The sequence below is a fragment of the Triturus cristatus genome, chromosome 1_2 (genome assembly GCF_964204655.1).
Source record: "Triturus cristatus chromosome 1_2, aTriCri1.1, whole genome shotgun sequence".
Taxonomy (NCBI): Eukaryota; Metazoa; Chordata; class Amphibia; order Caudata; family Salamandridae; genus Triturus; species Triturus cristatus.
This window is the reverse complement of record NC_140580.1, coordinates 913,534,782-913,557,879: the sequence shown is the minus strand read 5'-3', so window position 1 is coordinate 913,557,879 and position 23,098 is coordinate 913,534,782. Positions and strand designations below refer to the sequence as shown.

The following is a 23,098-nucleotide window of genomic DNA, read 5'->3' as shown; positions in this document are numbered from 1 at the left end:
TAAATGAATAGATTGTGTCACAGTGATACATTTACCTGCTCTTATCTGCTGTTTTAATATCATTCATAGCTTCAGTTTGTTTCCCACCATGACTGCTGCGCTGACCTGTCTAGATTTTTGTCGCTGATATATTTAAACCCCGGCCTGGCTGTTTGTGAGTCCCTGCCCCAGATTACATCTGTCCTCTCGGTTTCAGTCCTTGCAAGGAGGGCTCGGCCTGGGGGCCTTCAATGCTGCTAAACGCGGATTTATTTCCACTTGACCCCTTTCTTTGAACCCGGGCAGCCGGTGCCATCGAAGCCCTTCCTGCTGTGTGTGGTGCCCAATGCCCAGTGACCCATGCACCCTCCATGGATGGTGCTGCGCACCTAACAAGTCGAAATGTAGGTACAAACCATTCGATGATGCCAGGGGGACTGGAGTGAAAGTTTTGGGATGGCAGACATTTTTGGAAACACTCAATGGCTTCTCTTTGCTCCGCTCCTCTGGGTGTTTTTCTACAGACAGTCGTCACAGGAGGGATGGCCACCTTTGGTTATACATGTTCGTCTCCTGCAGTGCCCCACATTTACATGTTTCTCTGCCCCAGCAGCGGATGGAGGGTATGTGGCCACCGCACGCAACCTTTCCCAGAATCCTTTGGATGTGCACAGGCTCATTAAAGTGTCCGTGTGTCCTTGTGTAACGTAACTGGTGCTCATTTAAAGCGCTCAAAAACCTTCGGGTCGAGTTTGCGCTAAATAAATCTGCAACAACAAAAAAAGTGAAATGACCTGCCCCTTTTCCAATGCGGGGAGAGGCATACTGGAAACAGCGCTGCAGGTGGGGCCTGCAGCTTCATGGCGCTTCGAAGCACAGCCCTGTGACCGCAGCGCACCTAATGCTCCGAATACGGCGAAGCGTGTGCACCAGGTAAGTTTGCAAAGGTGGGGGGAGGGGTTGGGAGGGCAGTTTCATGATCTGGGAAGATAGAGCCTGACTATAGTAGAGAGGGGTAAGGTGCAGGTGCACAGAGGCTCAACTGTTGTGTGACGTAAAACACATTGACAAAGCCAATAGATTTGGCATAGGTGAAACCTTCTGGCTTTGCCAATGCTTGCTATTGTTTGGTGGTGTCATTTCCTGCTTGCAGCTCCCTTCTTATGCACATGGCCTGAACCCTGGGGCCCTGCTTGGTTTCAGCCTCAGTCCCCAGAGGAAGGTTCCTGTTGGGGCGTTTTTCTAGCCGGGCTTCATTCCACAGAGGGCACTTCCACCCTACACACGTGCCATGCAAACAAAGCTGATCTCTAACCCGTAGTAAACACCTGTATTTGTAACGCCCTGAACGTCTCAGGATCGTTTAACAGACACGATAATGAGAACGCAACCACTTGTGAAGGTTTAGTTATTTTAATGAAGGCAAAAATAATACAAGGAATAAACAAAGGTTATAGTCACTGGAATCCTCCAGGCTAAGTACGTTACCAGCCCACAGCACGGATGGTCCTAACCGTCCTCTGCCTATACGCCGATCCCGGCGTATGCCAACAGAGGGCAGAAATGAAATGGCCGACAATGCCAATCGGTAGGCTGTGAGGGGCACGAAGAGTGTTGGGGAGAATCGAGGAGTCAGGGAAACACCCAGCCGGGGTCTCTACCTGAAGGGAGCAGCCGCTCAACCTCTTCCTCAGACTGCACCGGGACGCGGAGTCACCTCCTGGTGATGCGTCACCGATACCCCAATCACAAGCAAAGAAGACTGAACCGAGAGCAGCCGCTCGATCGATCCTGTGGACTTCCGAGTCTGTAACGCGGCAAACACCTCCTGGTGTGCGTTACAGCTGGCAGTCCCTGTATCTCTGGTCGGGCTGGGAGTTACGACTCCAACCAGCAAAAGCGCCACTGCGCTTTGACTCAGCCGAGTCAAAAAGCGAAGCTCAATGGTTATCCGGTAGAGCTTCCGGGTCCTTCACAGGTGACGATGGGGCAAGACACGGCCCAGGGAGTAACGACTCGACCTACCTCCGTTCTTGCCTTACTGGAGCACCACTCCGGAACACTGCTCTTCACTAAGCAGGTACGTCGGTTGTGAACACAATATCCGACAGCGTTGTACCTCCCGGTTCCTCCCTTTATAGGGCGTTGTTTTCCTTGAGTTATGTAACAGCTCTCCTGTTTACATAAGGGCGTGTTTTCCTTGAGTTATGTAACAGCTCTCCTGTTTACATAAGGGCGTGTTTTCCTTGAGTTATGTAACAGCTCTCCTGTTTACATAAGGGCGTGTTTTCCTTGAGTTATGTAACAGCTCTCCTGTTTTACATAAGGGCGTGTTTTCCTTGAGTTATGTAACAGCTCTCCTGTTTACAGAACCTCTCAACCGCTAAGCATCCTGGGAGATGTAGTCCGTTTTCGCTGGTTACCGTTTTCCTCCCCTCGCATGACAGGAATTCTTGACAGTATTCAAATAACTCCTGCAGCTGCCCGGTGTAGGATTTCTGGTTCCCCCTCCTCCCCACTCCCACCTTTCCCAGACAAAGAACAGGGCATCTGTTCACCTTTTAAGACTCTGCAAAGGCATACTGCCTAGTCTTGATTACACATTATAGACTCTTTCTTCCACTTCCTGTCTCTTTATCTCACTCTTGCAGGTTTTAATTCCATACATATCAGAACAGCAAAGTGTGAGATTTAAAAAATAAAGGAGTCTCCTGCCTGATTCGTATCTGTTAGCATGTTTGTAATTCAGTTCAGGCTTGTCACCTCGGGACTGCCACTACCTGGCAGGTCAGTACCCAGGATAATATGTTGCATGTCTAAACACTTATCAGGTCCAAGAGGCGAGACCTATTGGCTATGCCAATGCTTGTTTAACCTGTCTTTATTTCAGCTCTGCATAGTTAACAGAGAGAGTACTTGAGGGCTAAGGATATGATGGACCATGCTGCGTCATAGCGCTTTTTAGGTCTCGGCTAGCGATGGCTGCGCTTGCGCAGTCTCGCTCGCGAGATTTAATGACTTTAAGAAGAGGGGCTTGCACCCGCCCCTCTTCTCTCCTGTTCTCCATTGGCTGGCCTCTTAAATGCTGGCCAGCCACTGGAGAAGAGGTCCAGTCACTCCGATTATGCCCCGTCCTTTTCGGATCGGGGGGCGTGTTTTTTGCGAGAAGTCTCAGGGAGGAGACAACAGCAAAACACGCCCCCAAATCCGAAAAGGACGCTCCCTTTCTCCGAGGCATTTTCTGCTGTGCCTCGGAGAAAGGCGGTGGTGTCTTCCGGTGCCCTCGGCTTGTTTTTTTTGTTGCTGTCGGATTAGTTAATGGGGTCACTTTTACTTCGGTGCCTGCGCCCGTTTTCTGTTCCAGTTCGCGGCCCTCATGATAACATTTAAAGTTTTGTCAAGTACGACATATAATTACTATAGTATCAGTTCGAAGCGAAGAAATCTTTGTTTTCGCAATTTAGATTCAGGCAGTGACTTCCTTCAACAATTTGCATAGGTATTCTAGGCACTCCTTAACACTTGTCTTCCTTCGAAAACATTAGACTGGCATAAACTCTACCTGAGCCCTTAGCATTATTGCCCTACCAGCCCTCCCTCTACACATGCAAACTCCTAGGAGGTCCTCCGTAGGTTGGCAGCGCTATTAGTATAATAAAACATAATAAATATATTACGGGACTCGTGTCCCTAGATGCCCACATCACCTCTCTGCGTTGGGACAAGTGAAGAGCGGAGGATACGGGCCGCGCTCGAGCCCCGACAGGAGGCCATGGCCCACTAGGGCCTCGCAGTTGCGTAACGTCGACACCCAGGTAGTTCTCTCCTGGCCACCCGTAGTGACGCGCAGTTCCCCTCCACTGTCCCTTGAGCCAGCCCAGGAGCAACAGACCTGGCCTGTCAGCTGTATGGCGTCAGGCCCTACGTTACTCCACCATCAGGACGCACGAAAGAGGCCCGTCCGTCAAGGCCATAGCAAACCAGGGGTAGAAGAGAAATACGGCTTTATTGTACCTTGGTGAAGCGTGGTAGCCACCTTGAAATAATTTATATTCATCTGTATGTTAAGGGTATGGGGTCAGGAATTTCACTAATTAAAAGGGGTCATTACTACTGTCCAGATCATTTCACTATTTAGTTTATGACGTTAGTTTCATTTTTAATTTCTACACTTTGAATATGGACCCCATCTTCACAGTTTTACAAACTCGTGCATTATAAATATCTATGACACTAATAGTATGTCCGACACGTTGTTTTACATTTGAATTTCCTTCGAGTGGCGGTTACGAAGCCTGCTCAATAACATCATTCTCAAATGGCCGCCGCTTCTGTTTTGTATTGAAGAACTTGTGTAATGTAGTCCTCCTTTGGTTTCCGCAGCAGTCAAAACATTCCGCCCCCTCCCTGCAGTCCATGTAGATAAACAGGGACCGGGGAACTATGTACGGAACATCTGGACTATCACTTCCGGATCGGGAAGAATTTTTCTTCCGGGTATTAAGCCTGTCTCGCTCATAGGAGTCATATTTTTTAACCAATTGCAGTTTTTGTGTTACGCATGTCCTCTTAGTAACGCCTTTTCGTTTGGCAATCCGTATTAGCAATCCGCAGTGCCTTGATAATTGGTTGGAGTCCTATACATGGTGAAGGGGAAGCTTTTGGAGGAGAACGCAAAACTGCCAAAAGAAGGCAATCCGGCTATTCGCTTCGGTGTCAGGAGGTGGGAGGTAAGGCTTTTGTCCTGGAACCTCCTTTTTGATACGGTAAATATTCGTGTGACTGTGAAACCGGGCGACAGGTGTAATAAATGGAGTTAATGGGGAAATGAAAACTGAAACGGGGAAAGGATGTTTACAAGCTGGGTATGCTAGCTCTGAAGTGAAGCATTAGCTAAATCTCTGAAGGTAGAATACATGGAACTATTGAAGTTAATCGGTTGGCTTTTGAGAGCGCCAAAGGTTTATACATTTAATAACGCTGAGAGCACATGACAAATTGGCAGTAGCATCGGAAGCTTAAGTCGCTCTGAGAACAGTTATTCAAAGAGAATCATGGCTGCCAAGTCAGTGTTCAGTATGCTTCTATGTGACATGTCACACTTGCAATGCTCCTCTCTGATATTTCTCTTTAAGTGACTCTTTTTTTGTGAGTGGAACAATTCGTTGCGTATATGAGACGCTACCTTTTATATTGTTTTATAAAGAGACATAAAAAGTTATAACGCACCTGTTGCTTTTGTCATTCTCTAATTTGTTTCGATTTTAGACCTATTGGCTATGCCAATGCTTGTTTTAATTCGTGCACAAAAGACGTCTTAAATTTATGTGGCAAACAATGCATTTAACACATTTTACCCCAAAAGATTTTTCCATCACTGTATACAAATTTTGGTAGTGCTTAATTAAGCTCAATTGCTGTTCTAACAGTTTGAGACAAAGGGGGCCCTTGTGCATCATCCCAAGAGGTTGCCACCCCTCTAGTGGACATTTACTGTATTCCTTCAGGTAAGGGTACATTAGACAGAGAATATGCCAGTACAATAGTTGTCGTAATACAGCAACTCAAAGTAAGGTTAGAAAGCTTTAGATCCTAGTTAACACCACCAAAATGTACAGCTTGCTTTGATTTCCCATACCCCTCACAGCACTGAAGGTAAATAGCATCTGTTCCTCCTCCTTAGAAAAAGGAGGTGGAAAAACACAGGCAATAAGATTTCTTGCTCCCTATGCATCTTCAAATCTACCTTGGGAAGACAAGCTCGATTATGTCTAAACAAAACCCCAGGTTCGAGGATTTTCAGAAATGGTGGTTTACACATTAAGGCTCTAAATTCGTCAATCCATGTAGCCAAAGCAATGGCCTCTAAAATGCACCTTTAATGATAAACATTTTAGATCATTGGCTATTAATGGCTTAAAAAGGATACCCTGCAAGGCTGTCACGACTTGCGGCAGATTCCACAGTGGAGCTGTAGGTCTAGGCCTCGAAGTAGCTACATTTTCCAGTAGTCTGACCACTAAATCAAATCCTTGCTAGAAGTACCCCATGGCTCTCTAAACTCTCTAATGGCTGCCCACTGAGCTCTTAAAATAGTCAAAGCAAACTGTTTTTGGAACCCTCTTAGCAGGAACTGTAGGGTGAAGGGAATTTCACATTCTACTGGAGATGGGGATCTAGAAAAACACCATCCTGAAAGGGGAAAAGTAACTAGAGGAACAGAATTGTTACTGCGTTCCTAGATGCGAGAAGTTTATGAGCGGATGACAGCGTGATGAACCAATTAAAAAAAAAAACGCGAAGCTTTCTTCGAACTAGTATTCTTATAAACCTTGCTGCTAGGAACTTACTTTATATGACGCTGCTACTGAGAAAATTCAAACTAAGGTGGCTTGGAAGAGTCCATCAGATGTTCTTTCATACTGTGCTATTCTTACCGTACCTTGCCCGCTGGCGGTGCTGTGGGGGGATCATATGGGGTGGGGGGCGGGTATTTAGCAAAGTTCGTTTGTGACGCCTTGCGAGGGGGCGGGGCCGGGAGCTTCCATCAAGGGTCGGCCACCAGTTGCCTCACAACAGTAGGCTGAGTAACACAGCCTCCTAGCCCCTTCTGTTGCAGCGAAACAGTGGATGAATATTCATTTTCGCAATCATTAGGGTACCCTCCTTCATTGTTGAGAGAACTGAGGTAATTACATCAGTCATTGCGCGCATATTCCTTGTCATGATTTTATTTCTGGGGGGAGAGGCATGCCTGCCAATTTATAAACTAACCTCACCGTGTGAGGAGGGGCGGTGCCTTGGAGGAGGCGGTTCCTGGTGCCAAGAGCTTTCTAAGAGGCAGGCTGCCCCTCACCAAGCCCCCACTCCCACGCAAAACAAGCATTTACAATGCAACGGTCTCGGCATTGTTAAAGTTAGAGCTATTGGAATTGCTCATGACATTATTTTTGTTTATGTTTTTAAAACATGTAAAGAAACGGCATTGTTATTTACAATGTCAATAGCTTAATCTGTGTGTGGGTGCAAATGCAATAGGTCTCGCATTGGAGAGTGATTAAGCTATTGACATTGTAAATAACAATGCCGTTTCTTTAAATGTTTTAAAAACAAAAACATAAACAAAAATAATGTCATGAGCAATGCCAACAGCTCTAACTTTACCAATGCCGAGACCATTGCATTGTAAATGCTTGTAAAACTTTACTTTAAGCCATGTTGTACAGCGGGCGTGTCAAAAGAGAAAGTCATGAAAGACTAGAAATTAGGACAGAAGAAATAGTCTGTGCTACATTTCTTGGAAACAAGGATGTAAACAATACCGCTTGTTAATCAAGACATGTAAAAGTATTTGTATTTATCCTTTTGCCTTCATTATTTAATATCGGATAAATGTAGTTTGAAATGGCATAATCCGCCTCGACTGTCCCAGGTTCTCCGGTAAAGCCCAGCAGAAGATAAGGGGAACTACTTCAATCCAACATAAACTTTGTCGAACTCCGGATAAGTTACTTATTTGTCGGTTTATTAAATGCTCTCTTTGTGAAATGTATATTATCCTACTTAAGAGCTAAAATGTGTTTTGTAAATTGTGTTTTCTATTGTGCTTTGCATAATCTCTGTAGAGTCTGTCCCAAATTAATTTGCCACTCAGTTGCATAGATGTACATGGTCATTTGGATAGGGAGTGAAACCCCTGTAGGCGGCAGGTATCCCCCCCCCCCTCCCCCCCACAACCTCCTCCCCTTTTTAAAGACACCTCCCAGGCAGTGATGTTCCAATGCATCTAAGAACCCAGAAACCACCATAGAACCAACTGATGACCGGAAAAGCATCAATGACAAGGGAAGAAGGAATATCATTTACATAAATCTCCGTGTGAGCAGCGAAAATACTCTAATAAAGGCATTTAATCAGTACTTGGTCCATGCTCGAAGGAAAAGAGAAACACACAAAGCCAAATCTGACACACGCTCACACACTTGCTGATCAGTGAGAAGCAAGGAAATAAGAGTGACATTGAAGCCAACCAATGGTAAGTAATGGGTAGGCTAAAAGCCCTTTTTTTAAATCTTTTTTTTTTGGGGGGGGGGGAGACGAAGCAAAAGGAAGTAAGAGCTACAGGTAAATAGTTTATGAAACATTTACAAGATCTATTTTATAGAGGACATCAAGCAACTTTTAGGTCCCACCTGAGACTGCGCAATAGCACTTGTGTACTATCTCAGGTGAGACCTAAAAGTTACTCGATGGCCTATGTAAAATATATTGTAAATACTTCATAAGCGATTCACATGTAGCTGGTACTTTAATAATAAACAAAATGTTTGAAATGACAACTTAGGAAAAAAAACATCTTAAACACAAATATTGTAACAATAGTTTCACTTAAAACAGTTCATCCTACTAGTACAACTCCACAATAAATAGAGGATGTTGGTCATTCCTCCTGTCACACAGAAGCAGCAACTACAGACACGGCAAATTAATATTCCTACAGAGACAGGTAGTCCACCCAACAGGCAAAACACCTCTCCTGCATTAGAGGACCCACCTTCAACTATTGCCCATTCTGCAATTTCTCAACACCATCCCTTACAGTTTTAGAAATACTGGCTTTAAGGCCTCCTGTAAAGTCAGGGATTAGAGTAGTATGGGAATCCTCCCCTACTCCAGCACAATGCCATGCATTTGAACAATCCCTGTTGAAAATGTAAAGAATGCAGCACATGTTTACCTCTGAATTGAGCAGATGGGTAGCAAAATTAGAGAGAACAATTTCTTTAGGTAATGCAGCCATCCGATCTGGATTTGAAGGATTAATAATTGCTTTAAAGGATATGTCCACACAAATGGCTCCGGACTCTGCAGCACGCAGGCATCAACAGAGACACACGAACAATCGCCTCCATTTAGGCATTTTGTTGAAAGGTTGGCTACAGTCATTTCTACCAAGTGTCGCAAAACTGCTAACATACAGGAAGACATAGTCTATCACAGTGATGATGTAGCAAGGACCCTTGCCCAAAGAACAAACCCTATATAGGAAATGCACGATATACAGATTTAGAGGGCGCCCTACAATAGACTTCATACCATCATCGATTAAGCAGAGGTCCACCATTAACTGCACACTGTGCAATCAAATTGCCAAGACCATTATTCAGTTGGCTGCATATGTCCAGCATTAGCAAAAGAGAGGAGAGAGGCCTGCGAAGACAGCTGCTAAATCAAACGGGTATTCGATCTTGAAGACAAGCCCTGATCAAACGGTTAATGGCCACAATATAATCCTAAACCTAAGTTTTATTAAATGTATGCCCTGAGCAGAAAATAAATGGGAAGTACATATGCAGATTTTAACAACGTTCCTTTATTTAATCCAACATTTCGAATCCAATATGGACAAACTTGTTTGATTTTAAATTGAGCTGAGCAAATAAGTAACATTCTGTAATTTAATGTTCTGTTTATTAACACATGTAATTGTTTTATTAACTATGTATGAAATAAATACATTTGAATTTAAAATGTAGAGGGAATGCAAACTGCTTGTGCAGGAATTAGTGCAGCAGAGTTGATTGGAGAAACTGTGCAGGGCTCAAGTAGAGCAGTGTTTATTATTTTCTTATGGTGAGCCTACTGCTTGGAGTTGCACTAGAAGCTAGATTGAGAAGGACATGAAGGGGCACTTGGTATTCTACTAGACGACAAAGGTACACATAGAAATCTAGATGATGAGATTGTTTTCTTAAAGTTTTTTTTCTAGGTTTTCGGCGTATAAATATGGAGTCATTATCCATGTTCTTAGTACATATGCACTGTAACCTGAAATTTAACAAACTTGTTTTAGAGATATTAAATTTCAACAGAAAGGTTATACTTAAATAACTTGCCAAACAAGCATCCGGCTCCAAGCTCTCCTCTTCCTAGTGGCTCCTGTAGTCCAGTTTCATGAGTGCTCCCTGTGTATTGCCCAAACAAGTGTGTGATCAGGCGTGTTGTCACTGCACACTACTTGGATATGGTAACTCTTTCTAATTCAAAACAAGTACTTTGTTTCACAGGCTGGATATAGTTGAATGTGTGCCATCTGTACATCCAACCGTTGTATCTACAGCATATAATTGAATTTTTGTAGCGTCCAATTCAGAAGAGGTACTTGAAAATACATCATTTGATTTAATTCTTATGAAACATTGTATCAATAAAATTCCGAAAACCCTGTTTATGGCTCTCTGGGATATCCCTAATGCAACTATGTGTTTGTAGCTTCCAGAAGCTTAAAGGTGTAAATTACAAAAAACCTTAATATGGGGTAGGAATTGCTCCACTCTGTTTAGCCTACATACACAGGGTCCAAGTCATTAATTAAACTAAGAATGACCTCCTTTTCTAGACCCATCATTTGCATAAACCTCCTCATCTGTTCAGTCAAATAGTCACCCTCTGTCTGGAAATCCTCTCCCTTCTCCTCTCTTGGGCCCCAAGAATCCGCATTCTCCTGACTAAAGTTTAAAGTGCAGCCATTGTGAAAGACTGGAATGCATTTTGGGCCTCCGTGGGTACTTTGTGCCTGGTTACCACCTGCTTCTAGTTGATGGTCTTCTCCACATGCAAAACGCTGTTTTTTTTTTTTATTTCCTATTTCTGAATGCCTAGCACATCGAAATAGCAATTCACTATTTGGCTATCACAGTTGGCAATTCATTATCTTCTGCTGCACAAATCAAAAAATCTCAAATGCTTCATTCAGTACGGCGTGCAATTTTAGGAAATAAACAATTAGCGATTCTTTATTGGTCAACAACACCCAATTTAGCTGTTGCAAACTCTTTTGCGACTTGCTATTGTTTCAGTACCTCAGGCCCATAGTTTGGTGTCTCATCTTTTTGTTGTTGTAGTCCGAATAGTCTTTATTTGCTACTTTAAACAATAGTAGCCCACAGAACGAAATACATTATTATGCCCATGAGACCATTGAAAATACTACAGACCACATGGTCATACAACATCAAACTAATTATGATGTTCATGAAAATCCTATGGCACTATTCCGCAGTCGCCTTTTGTTGTTGCTTCATAACTCAGGTAAGTTAAGTGCATTTCCCCAATGCTGCTTTTAATGGTTGTCTAGTATACATACAATTCAAGATGTAAGCAATCCATCTGCCATGAGAAGAGGATTCTTGAAAAGGACAGGTTAAGGATCTACCCAAGCGATATGCACCTTTTGGGACCCGTTTATGTCTCCCCACCCCCCCTCCCCACACACACACAAAGGTTTGTCCAGCTTCTTTTGTAAGGACCAACTGTGGGAGTTCAAGGGGTTCCTGTTCAGCCAGTCATCACACCCCTGGCATTTTTTTTTATTCAAGTCTAACCAGCCCTCATGCGCTGTCTGCAATCCTGTTGTAATCAATAAACTGGCTTTATTCCTGCCTGCTGCTTACCATTGGTGCACGCCTGTGTCGCTCTTCTTTGCTGTCTCCTAAGTCGTTCAGGCAGCCGATACCTCACTTCCCTTAAAGGCTCAGGAGCACCGGCCAAGTACAGTTTAATTACGCTTGCATTCTTCATCTGTAGTTTTGGAGAACTCTTTTGTTTGAATGTTCCTTTCTGCACAGTCGCTGCCTGCTTTTTTCAGGCTGCCCGTGTCTTCAGTGCAGAGACTGCTCGTGTCTTCGGTGCAGAGCCCAGTGGCTTTGCTTCGCCTACTTAGCGCAGTGCTAGCGATCGTTTTTTTTTTTTAAACATAGTTTGTGCTTACCACAAGCACTACTATTTTTAAGTCCGAATTCAACCGTAAGGTTTGTGAAATCAATAAACCACAGTAGACCTATTTCTAGACTCTTCCTCTGCCTTTCCATCGCGCAATCTCTGCTCTGGCTCCGCCTCTCTTCAAATCAGCCAGCGGGCTCGGGCCTGTGCCGTCACAGCAGCGCAGCCAGGCGGATGAAGGAGGGCTGTTCTAGAGTCCAAACATGGCGAAAGCTTAAGGGGCTCATCGCCACCTACCACTCGCCTGCTAACTTACTGTACTGAAGTCTCAAGCTTGAGACGACCTGGGCTGCTGCCATAAAGCCGACAGGCACACCTAAGCTTTCTGCGCCAGGCACAAAGAGGAGCTAGCAGTGCTTAGAGATGGGCACAGAAAAGGAGAGCTTCACATGTTATTGCACAACTCTGTGCGTGCCCACACCAATAACAAGCAAATCCCTCCGATGTCTTGCATAATAACATCCGGTATGAGCGCTTTGTTGCTTGTTTAATTACCGTGCGCAGGTGCCACGCTTTGTCTTAGCGTGAGGCCGCTTTTTATATTTACAACCCAGGAGCTGCGCTATATCTTTGAGCACAATGCCCACTTATAGGTTTTTAAAAAATAAAAAAAAGCATTAGCTCTGTCTCATTTTTTATTGCAATGGTTTTGGGCTTTGCAACTGAAATGCTCTTATGAGATATGGTGGCATCTTTGCTTTAGAAACACACAGTATGTTTCTTTCGTTTTCCTAAACAAACATGGTATTTTTCATTTTTTTTTTCATTCCATGTCTTCTGTTTTAGGATTGTATTTATTTTGGCCTGCCTGATTACAACATGAGTAGCAATGGAAGCCTGTATTTTTCTCTTCTCTACCCTGCAGCAATGCATGTGTCTGCTCGAGGCTGGTAATTTCACTATACAGTGGTATTCTCCGGGCTGACAGGACTTTCCATCTCGCATTACTGAAAGTTTGATCTATTGGCGTTGCAAACAATAATGCAGCTCCAATGGCTCAAACTTTCAGTAATGCGAGACCTATTGCATCGCAAATGCTTGTTAACACTGTGGTGGCCAGCGGTAGCGTTCCTAATGGCTCAGGGTTACGGCTAATCATTTTCATGGACAACATCTCGAAACCGGTTGTCCTATTGATGCAAGTACAACTGGTGGTTCAACTTCCAGAGGTCCTGTGGTTCCTCATAAACCACTTGATTTTTAGATTGGGCGTGTGCTTTTCACAGTGGGCTTTAGGTGGTTGAAATGCAGGTGATTTTTGACTGGGCAGTGGGGCTACTGCTGAAATGTAAGAAGTTTCAGGAGCACTAGCACCTTTCTATATTGCATCTGCAAGTGTTCAGTAAAGGAGTAGTTGCATCTGCAGCCACTCTTTGGAGGGATATCGTTTGGCACTACGAGCATTTCACATGGTCTTTGCATCTGCAGAAAATTTTCGACAACACAAAAAAAATCTATCACTGTCTTAAGGCTGTAGATGTTTTTAAAATTTGTTTTAAGTAGCGATATGGACTATAGAGTTTCCTGTTTCTTTTTATTACATTTCCATCTGTATTTATCGTATTATTATTATTATTATTTTTTGTCTGTGCTCATTCTGTCATTGGCTGTTGCGTCGAATGTTCTCAACGTGTTTTCCTGGCATGGCCCCATTGTGCCACTCTATCTCCAGGTGTGATTTCTGGCTTAGCTGGTGTTTTTTTCTGCACAGGGAAATCATAACATAAGACCTCTGAGATGTTTTCCTTGTTTTTGTTGAAGATTGCTTCCATGACCGAGAGCTCGATTCTGATTCTGCAGGAGAAGATAGAGTGCACCAAAGTAGTACTCATGGGTAGCAGATTTATATTGTAATTGCATTTATATAGTGCTTACTACCCCATGACGAGATGTCAAAGTGCTTTTCGGCGAGTAGCATGCTACTCCCGAACCCAAAAATAATTGGTGCTGAATTAGTGTAGGGAAATATAAATTAATTTGAGTGGTGGGCATGTAAGTCTGTCAGCTGGATTGAAAAGGATAGTCCAGGGATAGAAGAGGGAAGGGTCTAGGAAGTGTTTATTTGGAGATCATAGCAGTAGGAAGAGGTTTGGAGTGAGTAAAGGAGAGATGGAGGGGGAAGAGTCTCTTGAAGTGGGTCAGGGAGAAAGATGAGGTATTGGATAATTCTAGGAGGGATACATGAAGAAAGAGTTTAGAAAGGCTTGTTTGGTAGACCTGAATAGTAAAAAAGATTTGAGATGATGCAAGGAGCAGTAGAAGAGGGAATACTCTAGAAAGGGTTTTTTGGGGGGATAATTGTAGTAGAATGGGGTTTGGGATGAGTCAGCGTGGAGGTAGAGGATATATTGAGAAGGGTATAGGATGAGATATAGGTTAGTGCATTGGAGATGCTAAATTGGGAGTAAAGTAATACATATAAAGATACAGAAGTATGTGGAAGGTATATATGTAGGGGGATGTATTGACAGAGGTATAGGGTGATATATAGGGTAGTGCATTGGAGATGCTGAAGTAGAGTTATAAATATAAAGGTACATAGGTAAATGGAAGGAAGGTAATATATCTAGATGTAGGTTGTATTTAATAAACTCAGATGTTATTTTCAAGTGTTGATGTACATTAAGCTAATTTATCTGGTGTTATATATTTTTCCTTTTTAATAATTCAATAGAGAAGCAATTGTAGATAAGCAGTTATGATAAAACTTTACTTATTTATGCAGTAACCTACGTACAAGTTAAACAGAATAATATAACCATAGGTAATATGTACATTTGTTAAGCAGACCTAACTAATATCTACATATTTATAAATATAATTAACATTTGTACAAACATATCTAGATCCATATATATATAATCCAAATAAATGCTTATATACACAGGGATATGCTGTACCTTTGTGTTTGAGTATGGTGGTTATGTGGGGAAGGCAACTCTTGAGTAGTCTTCTTAAGATAAGATAGTTATCCGCAATGCTTAATTTGAGCCGGGGCTTTCCGGTGCCAAGCACCGGCACTTAATTGGTTTCTGGTTCTCGGCACCGGCACCTAATTGTCAACACCATACATAGAACAGTCTACCACATGGTGGCGCTGCTCATCTATTTTAGAGATGAGCAGAACAATACAATATACATTAAAATTGCAAATACCTGCCTCCCCAGACATTCCTTTAGCTTTGGGAACCTGGAATAATCTGAACTGTCGCATGTACACTCGAAGAGAGATGATTAGTAGTTGTTTTGGCAGCAATGACAAGGGCGATAGGTGATGCAAGCGGCAGTGGCCTCCCAGTCAGAGCCCTGGCAGTTAATATTTTACAAATTAAGCACTGGTTAGCCATAGATCTTATGTTTGGAGTTAAAGAGTTCCAGTGTTTGGCTGCTTGAAAAGAGAAGGATGTGCCACCTGTCATTTGTTTCCATTGATGGTAGGATTTTGAGGCGTGGTGCCAATCTAGAGCAGAGATTACTTTGAAGGTATTTGATGATTTTTTTTTATTTTTTTACTGCTGAATAGTGGCCCTGTTCCATGTATCGTTTTTTTGGGTGATACAAAGCAGCTTGAATGTGGATCTTCTGGCAAGCGGTAACCAATGTAGCGCCTTCAAGGAAGGGGAGATGTGGGCTTGTGGCTTTACATGTAGGAGTAGTCTGGCAGCAGAGTTCTGAATCTGTTGTAGTCTTTTCATGACAAAAATCCTCCACCAGCATCTGGGAACGAGCAGGACTAAATGAAAGAACAAGAACACTTACAACACAGCGGCATTTGGTCATCTCTACTGAGACGCTTTCAACTAACTGTAGACTTAATGAATTACCATTCAGCTAAAATGGACATGCAGATTAATTTACTAAACACGCTGGCTATATTTGTAGCAGGCATTGATAGGAAAATAGCAGGCCTAAATAAACTAATCGAACGTGCACAAGAGGGCGCGCCTGACCTAAGGCCCAGCTGCACATGCTCACCCATCCTGGAGAAATGAAGCACACTACTCCCCGTAACTCTTGGAGCGTTCTCTGACAATTTGAAGGGTGTCATCAAATCTCAAATACCTAATGATTCGGACCCCAACATCCACCGACCAGCATTAGGTGGAGACAATCTGGGGGGTACCGGAGGTATTGGCTCTCCAGGGCACCCAGTGGGTAGAATAACTGTTAGTGTCATTGATTATGTAGTCTAGGGGTACAGGCCTTTTTAGGTGTGACCCGCTTGGTCGAGGTGCCTTCTTTGCCCCTTCTTAAAAATCTGTTTGTTTCCCTTGCCTGGAATTATGTACTTCTAGTGTTTGGCTTTTATGTCAAAATATCAGGTATAAATATCATGGTGCCCAAAATATTGAGGCCTAAACGACTTACCTTGAATATATTTATATAGATCAGATACATACATGGGGAGGTTACTGGGGAAGACAAGATGGGGGGTGGAATGGGGACACTGTCACTAGCGGCGGTCTGAGTTGGGATTGTTGGGGGTTAACTGTTTTTATTCCACTATGTCTGTTTGGCTGTCCATAAGGAAATAACAGAAGGACTTATACATTGGACTCTTGAAACTACGTAGTCGCTGAATAGGGATGCATCCCATACAGGACAAGAACTGAATGCTATTCTTATATCTAATCTGGTGCGGCGGCCGTACCATGGATGGGTACGAGGCCCAGCATGTGTGCGATGAGAACTTGTATCTATCGCGATTAAATGCCACCATGTATGGAGTGTACACAGCTTATAATGCCTGTCAAGTATCTAACTTTCAAAATTTCAATAAAAACATATTAAAAAAATTTTAAAAATCAGATACATACATGTGGAGTCAAGCATAGTAAACATATAATTACTTTGCCAATATTTTGGTGTTCTGTATTTTGGCCCCACATATTTTTACTTTCAGTTTTATAACGTGTGAAACTTAAGTGTGTGTAAAAGAGTAGTTAACATTTTTATCATATTTCTGGGTGAAGCTTTGTTTCACAACGTGCAATGCGAATAGCTATTTGAGATTTGCAGCTGTATTGGTCTCCTTTGAAAATTAATTAATTTTTTCTCAGAAACATTAGAACTAGATGGATCAGCACATTTATTGTTTTGTATGGTGTTATACTGTATCGGAGTCCCAGCCCCTGTTAGAAGATGGTTCTGACACTATGGGCCGCCCTGGATTTTTCGCTTTTTGAGCACCTAATTGTTGAGCTTTTACTATGGGGGAGCCTCATAAGTTGGGACTCACCCACAGTGAACTCAGGATGTAAGAAACTGCATGGGGATTTTACTGGTGTTCCCCTGGCTTGACCAGGCCACTGTTCAGCAGCTGGAGTAAGGGACACCGGGCTGGTTACATGCAGACACGTGTACATGCGTGTGCACACGTGTAAGGGCTGCGCAGGGGAGATTCCTAGCGTGCGCAGTCCAGGAGCAGCTACAAAGTGAATGGTGTGGCAAGACTTATGCAGTATTGGGTGGTGACATGGAATAGGATTTACATACTGGAAAGAAACATGCCAGGGAAAGTCAGTGTGTCTTACTGTTTTTTCACTTCATTATTCCCCTATGGGAATGTGGAGCCAGGGGCTAGATTAACTTCCATTAGGCCTACAGATTCCAGACACGCACTTAAGTCCAATGTAGCAAATGTGAAAAGAAGTATTCTGCAGAGTCCAAAGTCATATTTGTACTGCTTTTGGGTCATCCAGAACTGTCATATTTCTCTGAGCCAGCCATGACCAGACCCAGGCTGAGGGCTGACCTCAGCTGGATGGATTGATAACCTTTCTTCCACAAGCTAGGGCCTCCTCTCCATGAAGAGAAGATGGGTGGGGCTGCAGGCCAATCCATCAACTGCTGTCGCTTGGTGCCAGGCACCAGGCTGCGCCAAGGAGGGAAGGCAGCGTGGGCGGAAGGGGCTTCAGACATGTGGTCAGAGACACTGGACGACGCCATTTTGAACAAACCCAGAGGCTGGACAAGAAGGAGGGAGCAGGGGCAGGGACGTGATGTGTTGCTGTTTGATAGGACCAACAGAGACTTCCTGCCAGCCCCCTACTCAACTTTTAAAAAGTGCTTGCACAGGAAGAGAAGCTTTCTCTGGGGTGTGGTCTGCTGAGGCTGAAGGTGCTGGAGCCTGGCGCAGTGGGCAGTTGGAAGGAGAGACCACCTGACTGCCCCCAGGACCCTATCAGCACCAGAAGAAGAGCCCAGGACTGGTGCGCAGGAGCAGGGGCTTCTGCGCAGGGAGAAGAGAGGCCCAGAAGGAGAGCTAGGCGAAAGGTTGGTGCAGGGAGCCAGTGAAGACAGCACACTGCTGAATCTACCCTCTCAGAGACCCAGAGGGCAGAGGAGAGTGTTCCCAGTGGCTGGGGCTGGTAAAGAGGAGCATGAAGCGCCCCATAATGCCTCGCCAGGCATTTGGAAATCTGCTGTTTTGGTGCTTTGTGGGTCACCCTCACTTCTGAAAAGGTGCTGGGGGGAGCTGCTGGAGAAGCGCAGTTACCCCCCCCCCCCCCCCCCAGCCTGAAGAAAAGTCCCACCCTCAGTGTCATGGGGACCTAAAGGAAACTACCCCTCAAGGGCTCAGCTAGCATTTAAACACATTCTAGGCTGGAACTTTTGTTCTACAGCTGAGGGTGTGTGGAGAAGTGCATCATGAAGTGAAGGGCTGAGTTGGGAATGTGTGAAGAAGTGCATCCCCTGGAGGTGAAGTTGTGTAATTGCACCGAAATGCATTTACTATTGGTTATTTCTTTTTAGGTGGACTGAAAGTCACATGTGTAAAGTGAAGTACCTGTGTAAGGTGATGTTAAGCTAAATGGAGTTATGTTGCTGGACCTTCCTGCTAGGGGGTCTGGCTGTATTTACGTAATCCCATGCTTTTACCTGTGATTCCTTTTAAAGTGAAGAGGCGCACTGCAGGAGAAGTGTAGTTGCCAGGAGTACTTATTTTGAAGGGACTGTAAGTCACATGTGTAAGGAGATGTCATAAGCCAAGTGGGGTTATGTTGCCAGACAGTCCTGCTAGGGTGTCTGGCTGTATATGCGCAATCCTGTGATTTCATCTGTGATGCCTTTAGTAATTGCAATGCATTCAAATGATCAACCAAGGTGATGAGAACTGTCATTCTAAAGTATGCGTAAACCTGGATTCTTGCTGCTGCGCTTAAGTGAAGTCCCCAGACTGCTAGCCCTTAAGATATAGAGGTGCATACTTTATGGTCAGTAGGAGATGCTCCGTCAGGGTCATGTGTCACCAAGGCAGGTTTACCCCTTTTTAATGCTTGTTGAGGTAATGGGGTGGGTCGCCACTGAGATGGTGCCAGTGTGCAGGGCCCTAGCTCCAGCTTATTTTTAACTATCTGCATTGGGGGCAAGTTGATGTGCATACATGGGAGTGGTGGTACTAGACCCCACCCCCCCTTTGCGGGAGGGGTGGAGATGTTATGCAATGTCACAAAGTAATTCCAACAGCTTATGTATATTTGTAAATTGGTGCATAGTATTGAGTAGTGTGTGTGTTTAATAAATTTACTCTTTTATAAAGCAAAGTACAGACTGGACAATCAATTGAGTGTTATTTTTGTGCACCTGCAAATGGCGATTACTAGCCCACACCACCTCCCTTGAGTAAGCCTCAGACTGCTCTGCAACGCTACCCTCTGAGAGTCAGGCGCTACAATTGGGTGTTTGGTTCCCAGTGAAGGACAAATGTAGTCATGTTATTTGTGCAGGCCTCACAGATGCTGCCTCGTTTTCCAACAGCCCCCACACCATATACATCTCAACTGGTTGACCACAGTGCTTGCTACTTGTGAGGTGGCTCCTAAAACAGGAGCGCAGGCACTCCTCTAGTATCAAGGACATGGGTCGTAATTAGTGGGTGCTGAGCACCAATTGGTTCTTGGTAATCCTACTTTGGTGCTCAGAAACCTTGTTGAGTGGGATTACCATGACCTGCCCCCAAGGCTTATTTAAAAAGAAGAATTCCATAAATTCCAACCAAGATTATTCTAACCAAGATTATCACCTTTTCCACCTGTCCCAGCACTAGCGATCACAAGAGGAATAAAAAAAAAACTTAACTCCATATGTTATGTGCATTCGTAAAGTGCACTGTCACTGGTGAGGGTTTCCTGGCGCTGGTATGTTTAGGAATTTGACGGCTCGTGAGCTGATGTCGTTCTTTCATGCAATTTAGCAATTTCTTCAAAACCGAGGCCATAGTTTACATACTGGAGTTAAGTTTTGAGAATTTTGTTTCAAAAACAGGAACCGCACCAAATTGGGCACTAAGAGTGTGAAATGGAGCAGGACAAATTCCTAGGTCAGATGCCATAGAGGTAAGGTGACTGAGAGACATGCGTGGTCGAAAGTTATGACTTGTGCCAAGTGTCTTTTGCACAGGGCTAAGAACAGAGAGAAGTGGGTATAGAGCCTTGTGGAAACTGTACAAATCTCCCAGTTCTGGCTCTACAAGGCTAAAGGCTGTGCATTGAGGCTGTGGTCTTGGGGCATTTTGAGTGTGTGCAGGTCGTGGCTGAAGTCCACGGCTTGCACCTATTAACTGCATGGATAACCTTCTCCAGAAACAACACCGTGGCATTCATGCAGATCATCCACCCGGGGGGCCCCAACAGACCCATGCCCCCACCACATCTACAACCTGGGAACATCACCTATGATCACCACTCTGACCCACATCATCAGCACCTCCATCATCTATAACTTTCACGGATTTATGGAAACTTGCAGAAATCAACGCCCTCCTCAAGAAGGCCGCAGCGGAGCCAAATCAACTGCGCAACTTCCGACCCATCTCCTAACTTCCCTATCCAGCCAAAGAAATTGAGAAGGCCATTAACAAGCAACTTACCTCAAACTTTACCATCTTCTAGACGACACACAATAAGGATTCAGAAAGAACCACAGACTCAACCAGCACTCATCGGGTCATCAACGACATTCAGAACACCCTGGACTGAGGAGAAACAGCACCCATCATCCTGCTCGTCCTCTCCGCGGCCTTCAACACGGTCTCCCACAACACCCTCATCAGAAACTCCACAAGAGTGGCATACAAGGATCTGCTCTGAAATTGACCTGTTCCTTCCTTACGGGAAGAGCCCAAAGGGTCAGGATGCCACCCTTCACATCAGTGACCAAGAAACTGATATGCAGTGTTCCACAGGGATCTTCCCTCAGCTCAACTCTTTTCCACATATACATGACACCACTCGCCAACATCATCCTATCACCAGACATCACCATCATCTCCTACGCCAATGACACCCAACTCATCATCTCCCTGATTGACAAGACAAACAACACCGGAACCAACTTCACCAAATGCATGACCATGGTAGCAGACTGGATGTGAACCAACTGCCTGAAGCTCTACTCCGACAAGATGGAGGTACTGGTCTTTGGCAAGAAGACCTTGCCATGGGGTTCCACCTGGTGGTTGTCGGAGCTAGGACCAACACCCAGAGACCGCACAAGAATTCTAGTGATCATCCTAGATGACAATCTCAACATGCCGGCTCAAGTAAACAGTGTGTAGCTCCTGCTTCCACATCCTATGCATGCTGCGAAAGATCTTCAAATGGTTGCCTTAGAACACCAAACGGACCGTCACACAAGCACTCTTCACCAGCAGGCTGGACTACGGCAACACTTCATGCCATAATCTACAAACAACTCCGACACAGGCCCCAGACCATCCAGAACCCTGCCGCAAGACTCATACTTGACCTCCTACGCTGTACCCACATCGCATCGCACCTCATGAAGCTTCACTGGCTCCCAAGCGCAGCCAATTCAAACTTCTCTCCTACACATACAGAGCCCCACACAAACAGGACTGGAATACCTGAACCGCCACATACGCTTTCACCAACCCACCAGACACCTACTCTCTGCCTCGCTGTCACTCGCACACACTCCCTGTATCTGCAAAAGCAAAACAGGAGGTCGCTCCTTCTTCTACATCGGACCCAAGACATGAAACTAGCTTCAAAACATCAGAGCCTCCTCCTCACTTCTCTAGTTCTGCAAGACACTGAAGTCCTGGCTCTTCATAGAAGCACCTGTGGACCACACCCCTACATAGCTTGCCCAAGCACCTAGATCACCTTTTGGGTGATTAGAGCGCTATACAAATTAACGTAAGATAACATACTGCCCAACATGTTAATGTACATAGTATATTTGAACGCACAGGGGCAGTGCAGTTGAGAGAATGGAAAATAAAAACGTAAGCAAGAAAAGTAAGGAAGGTAGAAATGAAAGAAAGATGGGTAACTAGAAAGTGAGAGGAGAAGAACGAATGAAGGCAGAAAAATGTGAACATAGGAACAACCAATATAAGGATCAAATGAAGGCACTAGGAAAGGTGGAATGGAGGTTGAAGGATGGGTGCAAAGACAGAGAGAAGGGTGAAAGCACAGGAGGAATGGTGAAATGAATGAATGGATGGAAAGGTGAAAGGGGGTAAACTGGGAAGGATGAAAGGGTAAAAGCATTAATGGGTAAAAGGATGTATGAATCGACGGGAGGGTGAAAATATGAATTGGTGAACTGATAGGTGAAAGGACAACCGGTGAAAGAAATAATTGATCCATGCAAGAATGGTTGGACGGAAAGATGAAAGGAAATTTTAATGAATCTGTAAATTGTTGGCTGGAAAGATGAAGGAATGGATGGATTGTTGGTAGCATCGATAAAAGTATGGTTTTACAAATTAATGGCTGAGTGGAAGGAAAGATAGAAGGCTGAGGTGAGCGTTTCGAAGTTGGGTCGGGTTCACTCACCCTGTCCCCCTTTAAGACCTATGATTCGAATCGAAGGGATTTACATTTTCTGTCTTGGCCATGCACAACTAGGTCCAAGTTGCTCATGTCCTAAACCAATCCATTGACATTTGTATGGGTTCTGGGCAGATATGACAGCAAGTGACCTTGGAAATCATAAGGCCAGTAGGGTGAGCAAGGTCAAGCAGGAGGTGCATTTTGGTGCTGGTTGATTCTGTCGAATTTTCTGTTGGTAGAATGTGTGTGGAAGGTAACCACAGGGGAAATATAAAGCAATTGTTCAGGTGAAAGTTTAAGATACTCTAGAAATAGTGGTTTTCAGAGGCATGAAGGGGCTCTTAAGGAGTCAGTCAAGGTATGATGCATAAACTTAATGGAAGGGGTGAAAAGAAAATGTTCAGGGTCTGTCCGGCTGTCCAAAAGTATTAGTTTAAGTTTGAGATATGAGTTGGAGAAATGGATGTAGGAGTACATTATAACAAGGATCCCATTGCTTTCCTGTGTGGAGAAGCTGGTAAAATTGTACACCT

General features: G+C 44.3%; 2 protein-coding genes across 5 annotated transcripts in view; one reads left to right on the top strand and one right to left on the bottom strand.

Moving 5' to 3' along the window:
* Positions 1-11,574, bottom strand: part of NOC2L (NOC2 like nucleolar associated transcriptional repressor) — a 487,814-nt gene extending 476,240 nt beyond the window's left edge. For both annotated transcript variants that reach the window (XM_085609671.1, XM_085609674.1), the window contains exon 1: positions 11,433-11,574. In XM_085609671.1, the coding sequence (XP_085465797.1) occupies positions 11,433-11,559 (127 nt within the window). In that variant the 5' untranslated portion in view covers positions 11,560-11,574. The remainder of the gene's footprint in view (positions 1-11,432) is intronic.
* KLHL17 (kelch like family member 17) overlaps positions 1-23,098 on the top strand; it is a 265,482-nt gene that overhangs the window by 52,024 nt on the left and 190,360 nt on the right. The window contains exon 1 of one of the 3 annotated variants that reach the window (XM_085609679.1): positions 12,092-12,225. The exons of the other annotated variants lie outside the window; for them this stretch is intronic. The gene's annotated coding sequence lies outside the window, so the exon portion shown is untranslated. Of the gene's footprint in view, positions 1-12,091; positions 12,226-23,098 lie in introns of those variants that run through there. 3 annotated transcript variants of the gene reach the window in all.